Genomic DNA, 19,029 nt, shown 5'->3' on the forward strand with positions numbered 1-19,029 from the left:
GTGGGGAACCAAAGACAAAAAACAATAGTGGAGGAACACCAGATTTTCTGTTTTTTTTTTTTTGTCTCTTTTTTTTTTGCTGTAGTTTTATGAACAAAACAAATTACCATCATGCTTTTTTACATTATTTATAAGAAACAAAATGTAAAAAATACGTTTGAAACAAATTGAACTTTAAAAGGAATTACAACTTACATTAAATAAACCTGTTAAAACGTTAAATTAGACCAGTGGTGGAGAGAGTACTGAAAAATCATACTCAAGTAAAACTACCATTACTTGCCTAAAAATGTAGTCCGAGTAGAGTAAAAGTATCTGTTGTAAATATTACTCCAAGTACGAGTAAAGTACGAGTACATTTAATTTGTGGATGTGTGTAAACGTAACGTTCTGTAGTTATTGCCCAGCAGGCACACAACGTCATAAGACGTTAATATTAGGTTAGATTTAGGTTGTGATGTCAGGTGACCAAAATTTAATGTTTAGCCAGCGTCTAAGGACAATGTTATTTTGATGTCCAATAATGTCATCAAATGACGTTGATATTTGATTTATTTTAGCTTGTGTTTGAAAATTACCAAAATCCAACGTCGACCCAACATCTTAAACCAACGTCATATTGATGTCAAATCCTGACACGAATTCGTCAGGTATGGCAACCAAAATCTTAAAGTCTAATAGATGTCATAGTGGTAACGTCCACACAACATCAAGCTGTGACATCAGATGTTGAAATTTTGTTGATTTTAGGTTGGACGTTGGACATTGATGTTGACCTGACGTTGAGTTCCAACGTCAACCTGATTTTCATTTTCAAACAAAATGAAATCTCTAATAGCTGATTTATTTTATCTTTGCCATGATGACAATTTTCAAGATACTAGTATTCAGCTCAAAGTGACATTTAAAGGCGTAACTAGGTTAGTTAGGTTAACTAGGTAGGTTAGGGTAATTAGATAAGTTACTGTATAACGATGGTTTGTTCGGTAGACTATAAAAAAAATACCTTAAAGGGGCTTATAATTATGACCTTAAAATGGCTTTTAAAAAATTTAAAAACAGCTTTTATTCTAGCCAAAATAAAACTAATAAGACTTTCTCCAGAGGAAAAAAATACTGTCAGACATACTGTGAAAATTTCCTGAATCTGTTAAACATCATTTAGGAAATACAATTCAAAAAAATTTAAAGGGGTTTTAAAAATTCTAATTGCAACTGTATGACTAGACTATGCAACTAGACTATGTATGACTTCACTAATTATAACAGACCGGCTCAAACACTCATAAATATGTCATTTTAAATCTTTAGATTTTGTGAATATCATTCAAACCACAAGGTTTTACCCATTTGACTGAAACATTTTTTTAAAATATGATGTAACAATTTAGCATATGATCACATACTTATTTATATATTTTATTATTTCACTGATTTATCCCTGAAACTTTTTCACAAAAATTATTTTAAACATAAATTTAGACTATTAATATGAATCAAGGTTTTGTTCTGTTTAAACAATTAAACAACTTTGTGTTTGGATGAATTACATTTATTTATTTATGTATTTGTTTGTTATTTGAACCAAGAGAAGGTATTACAGAATGTCATGATGATACTAAACTCATTCATTCATTTATTTTCTTGTCGGCTCAGTCCCTTTATTAACCCGGGGTCGCCACTGCGGAATGAACCGCCACCATATCTAGCACGTTTTTTTACGCAGCTGATGCCCTTCCGGCCGCAACCCATCTCTGGGAAACATACACACACACACACACACACTCATACACTACGGAAACCGGAGCACCCGGAGGAAACTCACGCGAACGCAGGTAGAACATGCAAACTACGCACAGAAACGCCAACTGAGCGGAGGTTCGACCAAGCGACCTTCTTGCTGTCAGGCGACAACACTACTTACTGCGCCACTGCTTTGCCCATGATCAGATGCCAATGACGGTACAGTATGGACAAATGACAGTCTATAAAAATCTCCAGTAATGCACAAAAAAGCTAGAGGGGTCTGAAAAGTCGCTAAGTTGGCAACACTGTCCAGCAAATCATTTTTTAAAGCAAACTAATTAATCTAAGAAGTAACTTGAGTTACATCTTTTAAAAAAGTAACTGAAATATATTAATGTGTAAAGTAATGTGTCTCTTTATTCATTACTTACAGTAATATTATTATGTAACTCACGTTACTTGTATGCATTACCCCCAACACTGGTTATAACAAAGTCTTTGGTTATAATTTGACATCTGTGCATATTACTTAAATGCATGTTGCATAAAGTTAGTTAAAAGGATTGAAATCATTTTTAAAGACTATTTTTTTGCATGAAAATGAGCCACAGGTTTGTAAACTTATAGTGGTGTCTCGTGCCAAAAGATTTTTCTGAGTGCTCTGAGTTTTCCCTTCATCTGTGATTCATAAGAGGTTATTACAGGCATGAATAAATAACCACAGCATTCATATTAAACACATCTCTCTTTTTATAGCCATGATGATGGTGCCATCTTCACACACACCCACACACACACTTGATCTTTCTTTAGAGCATGACATGCATGTAAAAACTATAGTTCAGAAGGACTTTCACATACTTGAGCTCTTGTAATCCATTTATCACATCAGTTTTCTTTTGCGTTTTTGCTTCATCATTGGGATCATTCACTCCCAAAATTGACCGAATTTACTCAGCCTTCACTTGCTTCAAGCCTGTTTGAGTTTCTTCTGTTCAACACAAAGGAATTATTAGCCCCCTGTATCCCCACAGAAATTTGTTCAACAGATTTTTCTCAACACATTTCTAAATATAATAGTTTTAATAACTCATCTCTAATAACTGATTTCTTTTATCTTTGCAATGATGACAGTACATTATATTTTACTAGATAATTCAAGACTTAAACTTAAAGTGACATTTAAAAGCTTAACTGGTTATTTATTGGCAGGTTAGGGTAGACAAAATATAATGCTCAAAGGGGCTTATAATATTGACCTTAAAATCATTTTTAAAACATTAAAAACTGCTTTTATTCTAGCCAAAATAAAGCAAATCAGACTTTCTCCAGAAGAATGAATATTATAGGAAAATACCATAATATGTTTGCAGATATTTAAGAAACGTGCTTAGTAAACATTCTTGTTTACCTGAAAAATAATGCTGAAGTCAGATATTCTGGTTTGAAAATGTGCTTTCCGTGCCAGAACGGCTGTCTTTGTTTTAGTTTTTTCAACCCGGCCAATGCCAGTTTAGCCACTTATATTTAAGCACCCCGTGTTGTCTTGATGGAAAACAGCGTATTTCATTCATTCAGTCAGGAAGGTCCGTGTAACGCTTTGCAGTGCTTTGTTCAATTCACACCATCAAAACTAAACAAATGAAAAATGCATTTTAAACATTAATTTATCAATGCAAATGATACATCTATAAAAAAAACACACATACAAACATGCATAAATATTCATTCATTTTCTTTTTGGCTTAGTCCCTTTATTAATCTGGGATTGCCACAGCGGAATAAACCGCCAACTTATCCAGCACATGTTTTACGCAGCAGATGCGCTTCCAGCTGCAACCCATTACTGGAAAACACTCTTACACACACACTATGGACAGTTTAGCTCACCCAATTCCCCAATACCACGTGTTTTTCCACATGCACCCGGAGGAAACCCACTCGAACATAGGGAGAACATGCAAACTCCACACAGAAACGCCAACTAACCCAGCCGAGGCTCAAACCAGCGACCTTCTTGCAATGAGGCGATCATGCTACCCACTGCGCCACCGTGATGCTCAATGCATACATAAATAAATAGATAAAGTGCTGCATGCAGATTGTTCATCCCAGGCGTGTATTATGGGCGTCAGCTGTGCATCAAAGAGTACGACGAACCTCTATGTTGTCTCGTTAGATAATGCAGAATTGCATTCCAAAGACAAGCTTATTTGGTCCCCTACACCCTTCATCCCTTCGAACCGGTTACTCCGGTGGGTAAACCATTGGAAGGGGTCAGGGCATGGGATGAGCTCTTATGAATAAAACGCAGTGCAGGTCTGTTAGGTTTGCGCACTAATCCAGAACTCCACACCCCTCCAGCGGCAATGGTACGGCCCGACTGCGAGCGCAGAAAAGAAAACTGGAAAATCACAATAGTGTCATTGTTTGAAGTTTGTTCTGAGATCAGATTTAAATGCAACAACCCAAACTTGTAGAATCAAAAATTAAACCGAGTACTTATACTCAGAAAAAATGGAAAATGAAAGTTTGAGATACATTTTTCTTTTGTTTAATTTTGACAGTGTGAATTGAACAAAGCACCGCAAAGCGTTACACGGACAAAGGAAGGCTCTCAAAGTGAAGTTTCACTAACTAATTTCGAGAGGAGCACGTGATATTATTGATCGTGACTGGCTGCTCATCTGTAATCAGTAATAATCAGGGTGATCCAAGCTTACAATAGATCGTTTTCTCCCTACTGCTCTATCTTCTTTTTGGAAGAATCCCTCCCTTCCACCCCATCTCCTCCTTTTCTTCCATTTTCTAAGGGGAGCTCTCAGGGCCGGAGTGGGACTCCTTTTCAGCCCTGGAGTTTCAAGCCTCAGACCGGCCCACCTCAGTTCACGACTGACTATATTAAAATAAGGTCATTTCAATTCAGTTTCTGATTAAACTATCACGTCTTTTTTTTGAGAAAACAGCTGCTTTATAACTTAAAATGTTCAACAACCCTAACAGTATTATATATTTTAACAATAATAAAAAAAAAAATAACATACTCAGACGAAGCTCAAACACAGGTCAGCAGCGTCGTACTAAAACGTGCAATCCACTGGACCACAAGAGCTGTGTATTGAAGCGTGACTCATCTGAGTTATATCATCATTAACCTGCAGGCTAGTTTTATATATATATAAAGAGCAGAGCTGCGCTAAAATAATGAATAAGAAGACTGTGGTCAAGTAAATAAATTAATTAATTTAAAAAGTGTGACTGCTGAGAGCAACAGATTCTGGAGCTATAGGGACACCGGCCCTCGCGGCCAAAAAACGGACCGGCCCACCGGGAATTCTCACGGTCCTCCCGATTAGCCGATCCGGGCCTGGGAGCTCTCAAGACCTACCTGATTTCTGATCCCCTTATATGCTTATTGCCCGGGCGGGAGCCTTGGGCTCAAATATCTCCGAGATCAGGGTTCTCTCCCGGGACAGCATGCCAACCTGCTATAAACGCTAAGCATATCTAAGTGGGAACTCTTAAAGCAGAGACACTTCCGAAATGAAGCCCAGGTTCAGAGTTCCACATGAGGTTATTAATTAGCGAGTAAAATAAATATTACGAGCGTAAACATTAGGTGAGCAGGTTACGTTGTAACCCTGTGTCCAGTCAACATGCTACGTGACTATCTACACAGTGATCAGCAATCTGTCTGTTTGCACCAGACGAAACACCACAGATATTTAAATACAGACATTCAGAAGCACAGAATAGTGCACTTACTGAACTTCAACAAAATAGTAAGGTTTATAATATGATTAATACATATTTACACCTCTTTAACAGTAGCAAATGAACATGCAGTGTTCAATTTCAAACGGTTTATTAAAGTTTCAAGATCTGAGGTGAACTATCTGCTGCTGCTTTCAGTAGTATGGCAATAAATGTCATATAAAATGGCACTTAAACTTGTGTTATTAACGTTTAACACTAAATAAAGCACATGAGGTGTACCTGAGGGGATCAGTTTATCCTGTTGTTCGACTGTAAGAAATTGAAGCCATTTCTCAAATATAAATTTCAGGTATTGGTTAGTACAAAAACTCCTTTTAATATGGTAAATACTCCTTCTATCGTGTACTGTTGCTTTTATTTAGAACATGACTTAAAGCAGCCTTTAGGCTCAATCGTCAGACTCGCTCCTGTAGGTGTCGTCAATATTAAAACCTGCGCTCAGTGGCGTAGCGCAAAATGCAGAGGCCCCCCTGCAGGGATCACCGATGGGGCCCCCAGTTTTCAAGGGGGTCGGGGGGGTTTGGGGGCGGCAGAGCCAGAGTTATACACATATACACATATATCTATGATCGGGAGTTTTCCTGAATGTTAGTATTTTTTTTTTTTTCAATTATGAAAATTATAATTTTACATCACTTTTCTACATTGATGGATCAGTGACCGCACGGGCATTCCTGACAAAAAGCTTGTGTTTGTGTGTACAGAAATGTACTATTCACCCTCCCTGTTAAATTTGATCTAATCATGTCCTGAAACACAGCTCCTCTCCTGCTTTCACTTCTCATACTGACGGGGGGAGCGACTCGTTTGTAAATGAATCTCCTTTATGAACGACTCGTTCACTAGCAGACAATAATACAAGTTTCTGGCAGCGCAGCATCTCGTTGTCATATTTCTTTTTGATTGTTTGCTGATTTTATTCAACAAAACTAGCATAAGCCGAGTGTTTAGTGCGAATTGGAGCTACTTTGCCTTATGCTGAATGCAGTAAGTGACTGTTATCATCAATAACCTGACCTGTTTAGCACAAATTTCAGAACATACAAAAACGTAAAAAACTTGATCCTACCTATTGAATGTTCTGCCTTTGTGCTTTGTTTTCTTTGTTTGCTCGTTACTACACTCGTAGACAGCGCTACAGTCCCGCATCTTCACGTAATAACACTTGTCTAGTGCGGTTGAATGACATTTGTCCTGGGAGCACTGTACCAATGTGGCGGCGCTATTGACGCATGCTCAGGGTCCCTATGCGATATCTAGTGTATATATCTATGTCACAAATTGAGGTGCGGGAAAAGGAGGCGGAGAGGAGCGACAACGCGGGGAACCCTTCACAAACTGAGGAGCGATCACAAACCGAAAGCGGCGAGAGCGTAAAAGTAGCCAGAAGTCATTCATTTTTTAACGAGAACCGGTGGCGAGAAACAGCGGCGCGTCTTCATTGGCTATGACGCGGTTCGGCGGCAAACAATCAGAATGAAGTAGTCCACCGCTTGAGAGGTGTTCAGAGAACACAGACCTGTGAACTTTGGTTCCGTCCACAGTTGTTCCCAAGAGTTTGATTATTGCGGTTCCTGGATTTTAAATTATTGAAAACCGCGACGACGTGGGGCCCCCTAATCACGCGGGGCCTGTCCGCTACGCCACTGCCTGCGCTTGCAAGTGTTTTGAATCAGGAGTGCAATACCTAGTTCAACCACTGGGTGTCAAACTTACATTACTTTGATCATTATTTGGGAAATATATAAAAAAACATTATCAGAAGGGCTAATAATTATGACTTCAGCTGTATATACTGAAGAACATTGGCAAACAACAACCAAAAAAACTAAAATTCACTAAAGCTTATGTGTGAGTAAATGTATTTGAAATGTTCATTTTTGTGTGAACTGTCCCTTTAAGGATATCCTAAGGGAAGAGTTCACACTTCTGGTCTATTATTCAGACTGTTGCTCTGATCAGCATATGGACGCATTAATAATGTACAGGAGATGTTTAGTATGTCACGCGCGTTCCTCCAGCTTCAGTTTCACTAATGCAGGATCCACTGGGAGAGGGAAATAGTCCCATGGGATGCACTTTTTGTTTTACAGTCACTTATACATTCCAAAAAGAAGCTCATCTTAACCCTTTTTGTGCATTTGGTCATTATAAAGAGAGATTTTTGTGACACTTGCTATGTTTTTTTTTTTTATTAATAAATGGGTAGTGGCACGGTGGCTTAGTGGGTAGCACTGTCGCCTCACAGCAAGAAGGTCGCTGTGTTGCTGTATGAGTCCCAACTGTTTCAGTTGGCATTTCTGTGTGGAGTTTGCATGTTCTCCCCTGGTTCATGTGGGTTTCCTCCGGGTGTCCAAAGACATGTACTATGGGGAATTGAATAAACTAAACTGGTCTTAGTGTATGTTTATGAATGAGATTGTGTGGGTATTTCCCAGTACCCGGGTTGCAGCTGGAAGGGCATCTGCTGTGTAAAACATATTCTGGATTAGTTGGCGGTTCATTCTGCAGTGGAGACCCCTGATAAATAAGGGACTACGGTGAAGGAAAATGAATGAATGAAGGAAAAAGATAAATGGTTGACGATTAATAGCTGACTTTAGTTGTTTGTTGTCAAAAATGAGAACAATGAATGGTAAACTGTATTATATGAGAGCTTTGTTACAGTGTAGTGGTATTGCATTTGCATTGTCAATCTTATACATATATTATTATTACCATTTTAAATATATTTTTTATATAAATTTTTCAGCTTCTATACTTTCAAAATTATGCCAAACTATTTAATTTTACGTTATTTTATATTAATTTATTTTACTTTATTTTCTTTAATTTTATTTAACTTTATTTGTCTTTATTTAATTTTCTTTTTTTTTACTTTATTTTCTTTTTCTTTGTTTTACTTTGTTTTATTTTACTTTATTTTATTTTACTTTAATTTTTTTTTTTACTTTTATTTTCTTTTTCTTTCTTTTCTTCTATTTTATTCTACTTTATTTTTTTCATTTTATTTTATTTTACTTTATTTTTGTTTTTTGTCTTTATTTCATTTTATATTATTTATTTTTACTTTTTTTACTTTATTTTTCCTTATTTTGATTTACTTTATTTTATTTTACTTCATTTCATTTTACTTTTTCATTTTACTTTATTTAATTTTACTTTATTTCTCTTTATTTCATTTAATTTTACTTTATTTTTCTTTACGTAACTTAATTTTACTTTAATTTTCATTTATTTAATTTAATTTTACTTTATTTTATTTTACTTTATTTTTGTTTATTTTATTTACTTTATTTTTGTTTATGTAATTTAATTTTACTTTGCTTTATTTTATTTTAATTTTACTTTGCTTTATTTTATTTTACTTTATTTTATTTTTAATTTAAAATTTTTAATTTAAATTTTTAATATACAAAATCATAACACAGAAATTGAAAATCTGTCTGGCCCTTCTCATGAGTAACATGAAAAGCTAATCAAAGTTAATATAATATAATATATATATATATATATATATATATATATATATATATATATATATATATATATATATATATATATATATATATATATATATATATATATATATATATATTATAAAACTATTGCAAATTATTTAAATTAATAATTACAAATTATTATTAAATAAAAATATTCTCAAAAATAAAAACACCGTATGATTATGGTCTCCTATCAGTTTTGACCACGAACTACACCAGTTGAGCAACACACTATTTTGCTGCTTGTTCAAACTTAATTACAATGAGCTGAAATGTTTTCACGTTGTCCCAGCACAAATCCATTAACTTCATTGTTTTTACACAATTAAGTGGATAGAACAAAAAACATTTAAGTTGTCCCCCCAAAAAACCCTCAAGAATTGTGACAATTAAGCTCATTTTAAATAAGTAGTTTGAACAAGCAGCACAAATCTTTGTTTGAGTGAGGGATTAAACTGGTTTCTGCAATAATCTGCAATGAAACTCTCGCATTTGCTCAGGAATGCTGAAGATCTGGATGCTTCTCTGTGTGAATCACCTGATCGCTCGCTCTTCTGTTCTTCTGGACACTAATCATCTATTCACTGTGAAGCTGAACAGGTTTTGGGGGGTCACACACACTGCTGGGGGTCAGAAACCTGATAACTCTCTCTCTCTCTCTCTCTGCTCCGTCCTGAACTGAACACTCTTCAATGCCTGATTTTCTCCTCCAAGTTTCTTCATTTCCATTTCTCCATGTCTTTTTTCCCCATGTGGTGGTGATGGATTGTCAGTGTGTAGCACTCATGCGGATGAGACAATACACTCTCAAAGACACTGTTCCTGTTTTATATACTTATGACTGTCTTTCTTTGTCAAATATTCTCATAAGATGGCAAATTTATTTTTAATAAATTTGCAACAATTTTAAAAAACTCTTATTGTCATTATGGGGTGTTGTGTGTAGAGTTTTGAGAAGATAAATTAATTTAATCTATTTTGGAATAAGGCTGTAACATAAGCATATGTGGAAAAAGAGAAGCGCTATAAATACTTTCTGAAAGCACTGTATGTGTATATTTTAGCTTTTTTAAAATTAAGAGCTTGAAATGCTAATATACTACGTTTTTTAGAAAACAAAATTGACTGTTAATATATTACTTTTTATTACAATAAAATTGGCCATTAAATAAAAAAAAAAAAAAAACTTAGCTTAAAATTTAAATACATTACTTTTTACACAACACAGTTGGCTATGAATGTATAACCTTTTTACACAACAAAATTGGCTGTTAAATTTAAGCTTAAAATTGTAATATGTTATTTTTTTTTTTACAAAACATAATTGGCTAATAATATTTTTTATTTATCAGGGGTCGCCACAGTGGAATGAACCGCCAACTTATCCAGCATATGTTTTACACAGTGGATGCCCTTCCAGCTGCAACCCAGTACGGGAAAGCATTACAGTAGGATGGGTGATTTAATGATTCATATTATTCGGTTCTTTAAAGTGAATCAAATCAAGACTCTCTATTAGTAGTGTTAGTTCGATTCATGATCGAGTGATTCTTATAAATTGAGCTTAAATTTGTAATATATTATTTTTTCACAAAACAAAATTGGCTAATAAAACTATTTTAATACAATAAAATTGCCCATTAAATTTAGAATTAAAAACTCTATTAAATTGAGCTTAAAAATATATTACTTTTTACACACTATTGGCTATTAATATATTACTCTTTTACACAACAAAATTGGCTATTATAGTTTGCTTAATGACTATGATTATAGTTATTATAATATCTAATTATAATATCTCAATCTTATTTTCTATTAACAACAATCTTAAGTTATTTTTTATAACTACTTTCCAGCTCTGCAACTGTACCGTGACATAAAAACGTTTATTAAATCACAACTCAATTAAACCGGTGTATAATTGTAAACATTTGTGTAACAAATATTTAATATCTACGACATTACAATGTAATCAAAATTAAATTGTGTTTTTTATTTATTGTAAACAAATAATTCTGTCATAAGACTTTTTGATTGTACTATGTGGAATTGTTACAAACTTTAATAACCATATGCAGTTATAAGTACCCTTTTTGCTGATATCAGAATACATTTTTTATTCAAGTAATCAATTTTACAACAACATACTTTTAATAACTGCTTCATGACAGAAATAGATTTGATTACTATAATTTTCCTTAGTTTATTATTTATTTGTCTTCATATATATAAAGCAATTTCTATGTTTTACCCATAATCACGAATGTAAATTATTAATAATATTTTTTTACGTCCTGTATCTGATCTATATTATGTTTGTCTTTTGTAGCCAATTGTTTATTCCATGCATAGATTCAATGCCAGTGTATTTATGTATCCACTGAAGTCCCGCCCCCGTTACATTAGCTGGTTATTTTGCATAGTCAAACCCCGCCCTTCGCCCGTTCGCCGCCGCGTCATGACTGTACATTATCCGGTCAATTTACATACTAAGCTCCGCCCGCCGTGGCGAGCATGTCCGTGCATCCACCCGGGATCATCCGCGGAAAAGGAAGAATATCAGCGGCTGTCAGAAAAGTTTTCCTGCGGGAAGAGGCTCGTGTTCGCTCGGGCTGAAGGATCGCCGGGGGATCGCGCTCTCAGGATTAATAATCGCCACAATAAACTGAGCTATTTCTGTCATGGACGCGCTAAAATCAGCCGGACGCGCGATCATTCGCAGTCCCAGTCTGGCGAAACAGTCCTGGATCTCTGGAAAGCATAAAAGTGAGTTTTTACCTGCTGTCAGGGTACATGAATTTGCAGAGAAACGACGTTTATTGCTGGTGTTTATATCTGTTGATCTGTTTTGAAGTTCAGAGTCAAAGTTGTCTGCAACTTGGATGTAAAGGCAGGAAATTACTGGCATTTACGTGACATCTCATAACAAATTAGTCTGGACTTATGTTATCTCAATTTCTGTGCGATTTGGAAGCAGTTTTGATGGAATTACACGTATTTTCATGATGGTGGTGTGGTGTTTATGATATACGCTGAGAGATGTGTTACCACAAAGCGTTGGAAAACGAGAACCGTTTCATAAACAGCCGGTTTTTAAACATTGAAGGTGAATATTTTTCCCTTTTTCACTTGACAGTTTGTCTTAGACTGTTTTACAACACGATGGGTGATTTATTGATTCTTATTAGTTGGTTCTTTAAAGTGAATCAAATTAAACCTCTCGAGTAGGAGTGCTAGTCCGATTCGCCATCGAGTGATTCTTATGAGTCGGTTCTAATCAATCGAACCATGATTTGTGTTTATCATTTTCCTCAGCGAATGATTCGTGCACTTGGTTCTTTGTATTGACTCGGATCTGGATCAAATGTGGATTAGTATAACTTGGTTTCCCAACAAATCATTTAGAATTCACTTGAGTAGTTGAAAATGTACAGCAAGCTGTTCGAAACCCTAAGAACCGATTCTTTAAAGATCAAAACCCTACAGAACACTGAAGCAGATCTATATAGACGTAACCTGGTGTTTGTCTTTTTGTAGAGGTCATTTGTCGTGATTTGGAGCTGATCTTTTCAACCAAGAGTTGCTAGGCATTGCTTTTTAAGTCTTGCTCTTTTTTTATGGGGCACATAAGAAAAAGTTGACAGACATTAGCCTCTAATTTTCTGTCATTTAATTTATCATTCATTTTCTTTCGGCTTAGACCCTTTATTCGTCAGGGGTCGCCACTGTGGAATGAACCGCCAACTTATCCAGCATATGTTTTACACAGCGGATGCCCTTCCAGCTACAACCCAGTACTGGGAAACTCATACAGCAGAATGGGTGATTTTAATGATTCATATTATTCAGTTCTTTAAAGTGAATCAAATCAAACCACTTGATTAGTTGTGTTAGTTCGATTCGTGATCGAGTGATTTCTCATGAGTCGGTTCTAATCAATCGAACCACGATTTGTGTTAATCTTATTTCCTCAGCAAATGGTTCCTGGACTTGGTTCTTTGTATTGACTCGGATCTGGATCAAATGTGGATTAGTATAACTTGTATTCCTAACAAATCGTTTAGAATTCACTTGAGTAGATGAAAATGTACAGCAAGTTGTTCGAAATCCCATGAACCGATTCTTTAAAGTGAATCAAAGCCTTACAGAACACTGAAGCAGATCTATGTGGATGTAACCTGGTGTGTTTCTTTCTGTAGATCATTTGTCGTGATATGGAGCTGATCTTGGCAACCAAGAGTTGCTAGGCCTAAGTTTTGCTCATTTACGCGGCGCATAAGAAAAGGCTGACAGACATTAGTCTCTAATTTTCTGTCATTTCATTCATTCATCATTCATGTTCCTTCAGCTTAGTCCTTTTATTCATCAGGGGTCCCCTCTGTGGAATGAACTGCCAACTTATTCAGCATATGTTTTACACAGCGGATGCCCTTCCAGCTACAACCCACTACTGGAAAACACTCATACAGCAGAATAGGTGATTTAATGATTCATATTATTCAGTTCTTTAAAGTGAATCAAATCAAACCGCTTGGTTAGTAGTGTTAGTTCAATTCACGATCGAGTGATTCTTATGAGTCGTTTGTAATCAATCAAACCACGATTTGTGTTCATCTGACTTTTTCACCGAATGATTCTTAGTTCTTTGTATCGACTCATATCTGGATCAAATGTGGATTAGTATAACTTGGTTTCCCAACACATCATTTAGAAGTCACTTGAGTAGTTGAAAATGTGCAGTAAGTTGTTTGAATCCCTATGAACCGATTCTTTAAAGTGAATCAAAGCCTTACAGAACACTGAAGCAGATCTTTATGGATGTAACTTGGTGTTTGTCTATTTGTAGAGATCATTGTCTCGTGACAATGCTGGAACTGATCTTGGCATCCAAAAGTTGCTAGGCATTGCTTTTTAAGTCTTACTCTTTTACAGGGCGCATAAGAAAGAGCTGACAGACTTTAGTCTCTAATTTTCTGTCATTTCTGTTTGTCTTATTGCAATGTTGTGTCAGCTCCAGTAAAGCACACCCTCAAAGGAATTGTTCCAAACCTGCACGACTCACTTTCTGTCTTTTTCCTTTGGAACATAAAAGGTGAATTGGTTTTGAAGAATGCTGGCTGCCATTTTCAATAGTTAATGAAAGCGGAAAGGGACAGGGCCTGTCAAGCTCCAAAATGATAAAGCACAGAATCGAAGCTTCACAAAAGTGGTCCATGCCGAGTGCACAAGTCTTCAGCATTAAATATAGATTCAAATTTGGGTCTGTTTCTATAAAAGTTTTATCATTTATCACCTATATTAGAGCTATTGTTTCCGCATCCATATTGCATCTGCAGTGGCGCAAAAAGGGGGTATGCAGTATATGCGGCGCATAGGGGCGCCACACATGGGGGGCGCCATTGTGCCAAAACTATTTTTGAAATTATCCTTACTAAAAGTTTCAAATAAAATAAATAAATAAATAAATATGTTTTGTTAAAAATGTTTTTTTTTTTTTGCATTTTGTAGGAGTATAATATTGTATTTTAATAAATAAAAAATTATACCATGAGTTGCATACGTTGGCACACACATTTGAATTCAAAATCAACACTATAACATGCAGTCGCAGAGCCAAGTGTAAAGTGTTCATGTAAATGTAACTTTAGATTTTTTTTACAATTTTTATCAAAATAAAACTGTCAAATCATACATACAGTACAGTTGAGGTCAAAAGTTATAAGATTAATCTGAATTTTTTCTTTATTTATTATTATTTATTATTAATTATTTAATTATTTTGCCTAAATAAGAGGGATCACACAAAATGTATGTTTATGTAAGTACAGACCTATTTCACATAAACCGATATTTCAGATAAAATATTTGGATTAAAAATTCACCTATATAAATATCATATACTTGATTATAATGATTCTTAACCCTGTTAAAGTTGACACATGAACAAATTGTCCGAATATTCACATTTTTTGGAACTGAAATGTTTTTAATCCTTCTATCAAGATCCATTTTATACAATATACATGTTTTTATAAATTTATTATGTGTCATATTGATACATCAGGCCTTTTGGTAACTTTTTTTGTTCAAAACTATTTTATTTTAGTTACAAAACTTGAACCCGCATACCTCTCAGTATATGTGTAGTTGCGCCCCTGTGCATCTGTAATAGTCACATTGCTAGGCCTGTCATGATCAGGAATTTTTGTTGTGCGGTTTTATTGGCGCAGAATTTGTTCAGTAAGCAATATTATTTTCATTTTGAGATTATTTTTACACCCCTGATTTATATAATGATTATATAACAGCATAATAATGTAAATAGCCATAAACTCTTTAAAGGGCCATGAAACCCCTCGTTTCAGCAGGGTGTTTTCACACCTCTACTTTGGAAAAAGTCAGAAAAGTGGGCGTGTCCAGCTCTGTTTAGGGGGGAGTGTCGGAGGAACTAAAGTGGGATGGTGTGGGAGTGTCTATTTGGGTACACGCGAGTTTCAGAGTCAAAACACACACACACACGGGAGAAAGTGACTGTGTTTACATGGACATCTGTAGTCGAATTATTTGCCAAATTATTAAATGTTGGTCTTTAACTGCAGTTTGGCTCTTTCATTCAGGGAATTCAGTCATGCCCCTCGCGACAAATGAGATATATTAATAGAGGAACTGCTGTAAGCGTGTATTTTTCATGCAATGTTTGATACCGCACGGCGAATGAGAGAAAAAACCCTCCGCATTTTCCAGAAACTTAGATGCACACGGCAGGTAGCGTCAGAAAGCTGCGTGTGTTATTCCGGTCACTAAATGCGGTTAAAAACCCTTCACGAGGTAAAAGTTTGGTTGTGGTGCTAACATGTTTACACTCGGTGCAATTGTTAGTTCGATACGAACAAACTGAATAAACAAAGAGCGCTGGTCGCTCACTTACCAAATCTGTAGAGACAGGACAATCACCAGCAACTAGAGCCGCGTCTTTATTAAGAGGAGACTACAAGTGAATCCGGATCTCAGCGTTTGCAGATGAGAACAGCTCTCAGGTAAACAATGTGCCTCCTTAGACACGTAAGTTATTGTTGTCGAGCGTCGCGTACACTGTTAATCCACACGTGACTCCAGCTGAGCTCTCACAGATAGAAAATGAAAACAAAACTTCACTGCAGCAAACAATAAAAGCAACACTTCACGCTTGTTTTGCCAATACAACGTGGTGTGTCTGTCATCTAAACACTGTGACAGTAATGAATATTAATGAAGTTGCACAATAGAGCGCCCTGATTGATTTGAACCAAGCCTTACTCATGCATTAATGCAGCACACTGTAAGACGTAATAAGACTCACTCTGGCACAGACGTCCAGTCTGCACGCTGGAATACAACGCTATTATGTCATAACTGTGACGCAGCTTTAAAAATTTGTTTCAAACCGGAAGTACGAATTTGCTTGAAATAACGCGAAAACAACCAATTTACACTTTTTAGTGAAATATAGGTGTTCTAATAGTGTTTTTAGCAGTGTGGGACACATATACGACTGTCAACAGCTCAAAACATGTGTTTTGGTGTTTTATGACCCTTTAAAATACTTATCCTTCTTTGTTCTCTTTTGGCACATGTAAATAAAAGCACATATTTTTGGTATTATTATGGTTGTCTTTTGCACTTATTCACTATTTGTATAAATATATTTTAATTACCTAAATGTCAAACCCCACTATCCCCTAGCATAACACCAGGGGTTTGTAACAGCCTGTTGTTGGTGTTCTGGGGAAAAATTCTCCGCCGACACCGGACAACAGTTCATCAAATTGGGCTCGGCTCATTCAAGAAGCACAGCTGAAAGCCTCCAGCCAGGCATAGTTTCTGGAGGAGTTGATGAACTCCCAGAGCTGGGTGCACCTTTGAAAGAATCTAGTGGACTCGGCGCCGAACGAATATACGATGTTTTTCAGCCTTCTTAAACAACTGCTATATCAATAAAATCCATGTTAACCATTTAGCATTGTAGCTAGAGTCACCGGGCAGCAGAGCTTTACATTAACACCCGCCAAATGCGGGTAGATTTAAACTTTGGCTGGTTAGACCGTCACTCCCACAAGCCACTTTGGCTGGTTAAAAATAATATTTAAATTGTGGTTTTCTTAAAAGCAGGGTTCGAATATAAGAATGACCCAATATGCGTGCAAATGTGATCTTAGAATCGAGAAACAGCACGAACATAAAAAAATTGCATTCGCACGAGCAGAAAAAAGCAGATGAATACCGAATGAGAGGATAAACAGTTGCGCTAACAGCTGATGTGATGCGCGCTCCTGTTTCCTTCCTTGAAGCAACCGTGCCTGGAACGCAACTGTGATCGGATCTCTTTCAAATAGTCAGGGCAGGCAAAAAAGTAATGTTAATGCACACACAGACACAGTCTTGCTGCTTTCAAGAGCTCCAAATGTGGCTTTTTGTAAGCAGCACCGGTTGCTTTTGCTTTGAACAGATTATTAATTGGTCTTAACCGTCTGATTATTCTTTCATTGTCACACAGTATATGTTTTTCTCCTGCTTTCTTTTGCTTATGGTTATTTTTGTTTATATGGTTTAATTATCATTTTTACAACAAAATTGCTTTAATATGAGATTAACTCTCTATTTATGTGTAGTTAACTGATAATCTGAGAGACCTTTAGCCAGGACTAGGGTTGTAACAATATACCGGTATGACGGTCTACCACGATTTGAACGTGCACGATTATCATACCATGAACAATTGCATATCAACGGTTTTAACCCTTAAAGACCGAGACAGCCGCCCGCGGCTAAAAATAAGTATTGCTCTTAAATGTTTAATAACTTTTGATCCGCTGATCCGATTCATACAATTCAAAGATTGGCATAAAGAAGAGAATCTCAGCTTTCCATTGCTGTATCACATAACATTCGGACTTTCAGAGGCTCCGGAATCAGTGCGGTTACGTCATCAAAATTTGACAACGCTGATTTGACAAAGAAACGCTCGTCACTGTGTCTCCGGACAAACCAGACATGATACATTGATGCATTGTCCCTCCTCCATGCCCAGATTGGTTCAAACTTGCTATATCACAACCAATAAGCATAGGTTTCGCTTTTGTTTGTGGACCAACACTGAGCTTTTTGAACAACACGGAATGAGAGATAGGCATACATTTATGCGCGGCTAAATAAAACGCAAAAAAAAAAAGTTTTGCATGAAATAATTCTCATACTAAGTACTTTTGCATGCACAGCAGCACAGAAACATGACAAAACAGTGACACAGCAAAGACGAACTGCTGCTCTTGCTGTTTTCAAAAGACGCAAATGAAGGTGCAGCTGTTTGTCTGCATTGCAGACAACCACATCCAAATCCATATCCACAGACAACCATATCCATGCTGGCACATAAAACCTAAGGATGTTCCATATTGAATTTAGTTTCGTTATGTAACTATTTATAGTATAGTAAATATTTATATCTATTTTTTACTGAGGATTTGCACCATGTTTATTTGGACTTTATTTGGACTTTGACACATTATTTATTATTTTCTTATTTTTTTATTTGTTCATTGTAAGTGGTGTTGTTTATAGTAACTGAAAATATATTATTTGGAAAAAGTCAAATTTGCTTCACAGTTCTATTATTTTGTAACATTTGTAACATACCGTATACCGCGAAACCGTCAAACCGTGGTATTGTTTTAGACGATTATCATACTGTAAAAAATTCATACCGTTATAACCCTAGCCAGGACAGATAACTGTGCATATTTTTGATACATGACAATAATTATTTGTAAAAGTCAATGGCTTTTGCTTTGGTTTTTTTAAAGAAATGTTTTGTTAAATAAAAAGTATAGTATACAGCTATATTTAGCTTGTTTGACACATTAAAAAAATTTGTGGCTAAGAAATAATTATTGTTTGGTGTGGTCAGAGATAAATTAGGTAAATCCTTAATTTTGAGTTCTGAAAAGTCATGAAACCATGACCC

At 35.8% G+C, this 19,029-nt stretch overlaps 1 protein-coding gene across 4 annotated transcripts in view; it reads left to right on the forward strand.

The window, feature by feature from the left end:
• Window positions 1-11,515: 11,515 nt before the first annotated feature.
• ldlrap1b (low density lipoprotein receptor adaptor protein 1b) overlaps window positions 11,516-19,029 on the forward strand; it is an 88,601-nt gene continuing 81,087 nt past the window's right edge. For 3 of the 4 annotated variants that reach the window (XR_012388701.1, XR_012388702.1, XM_021480671.3), the window contains exon 1: window positions 11,516-11,795. Coding sequence is in view for 2 of the 4 variants with exons in the window: in XM_021480671.3 (XP_021336346.2) it covers window positions 11,711-11,795 (85 nt within the window). In the remaining 2 variants the exon portion in view is untranslated. 4 annotated transcript variants of the gene reach the window in all.

Source organism: Danio rerio, chromosome 13, assembly GCF_049306965.1.
Source record: "Danio rerio strain Tuebingen ecotype United States chromosome 13, GRCz12tu, whole genome shotgun sequence".
NCBI classification, from domain to species: Eukaryota; Metazoa; Chordata; class Actinopteri; order Cypriniformes; family Danionidae; genus Danio; species Danio rerio.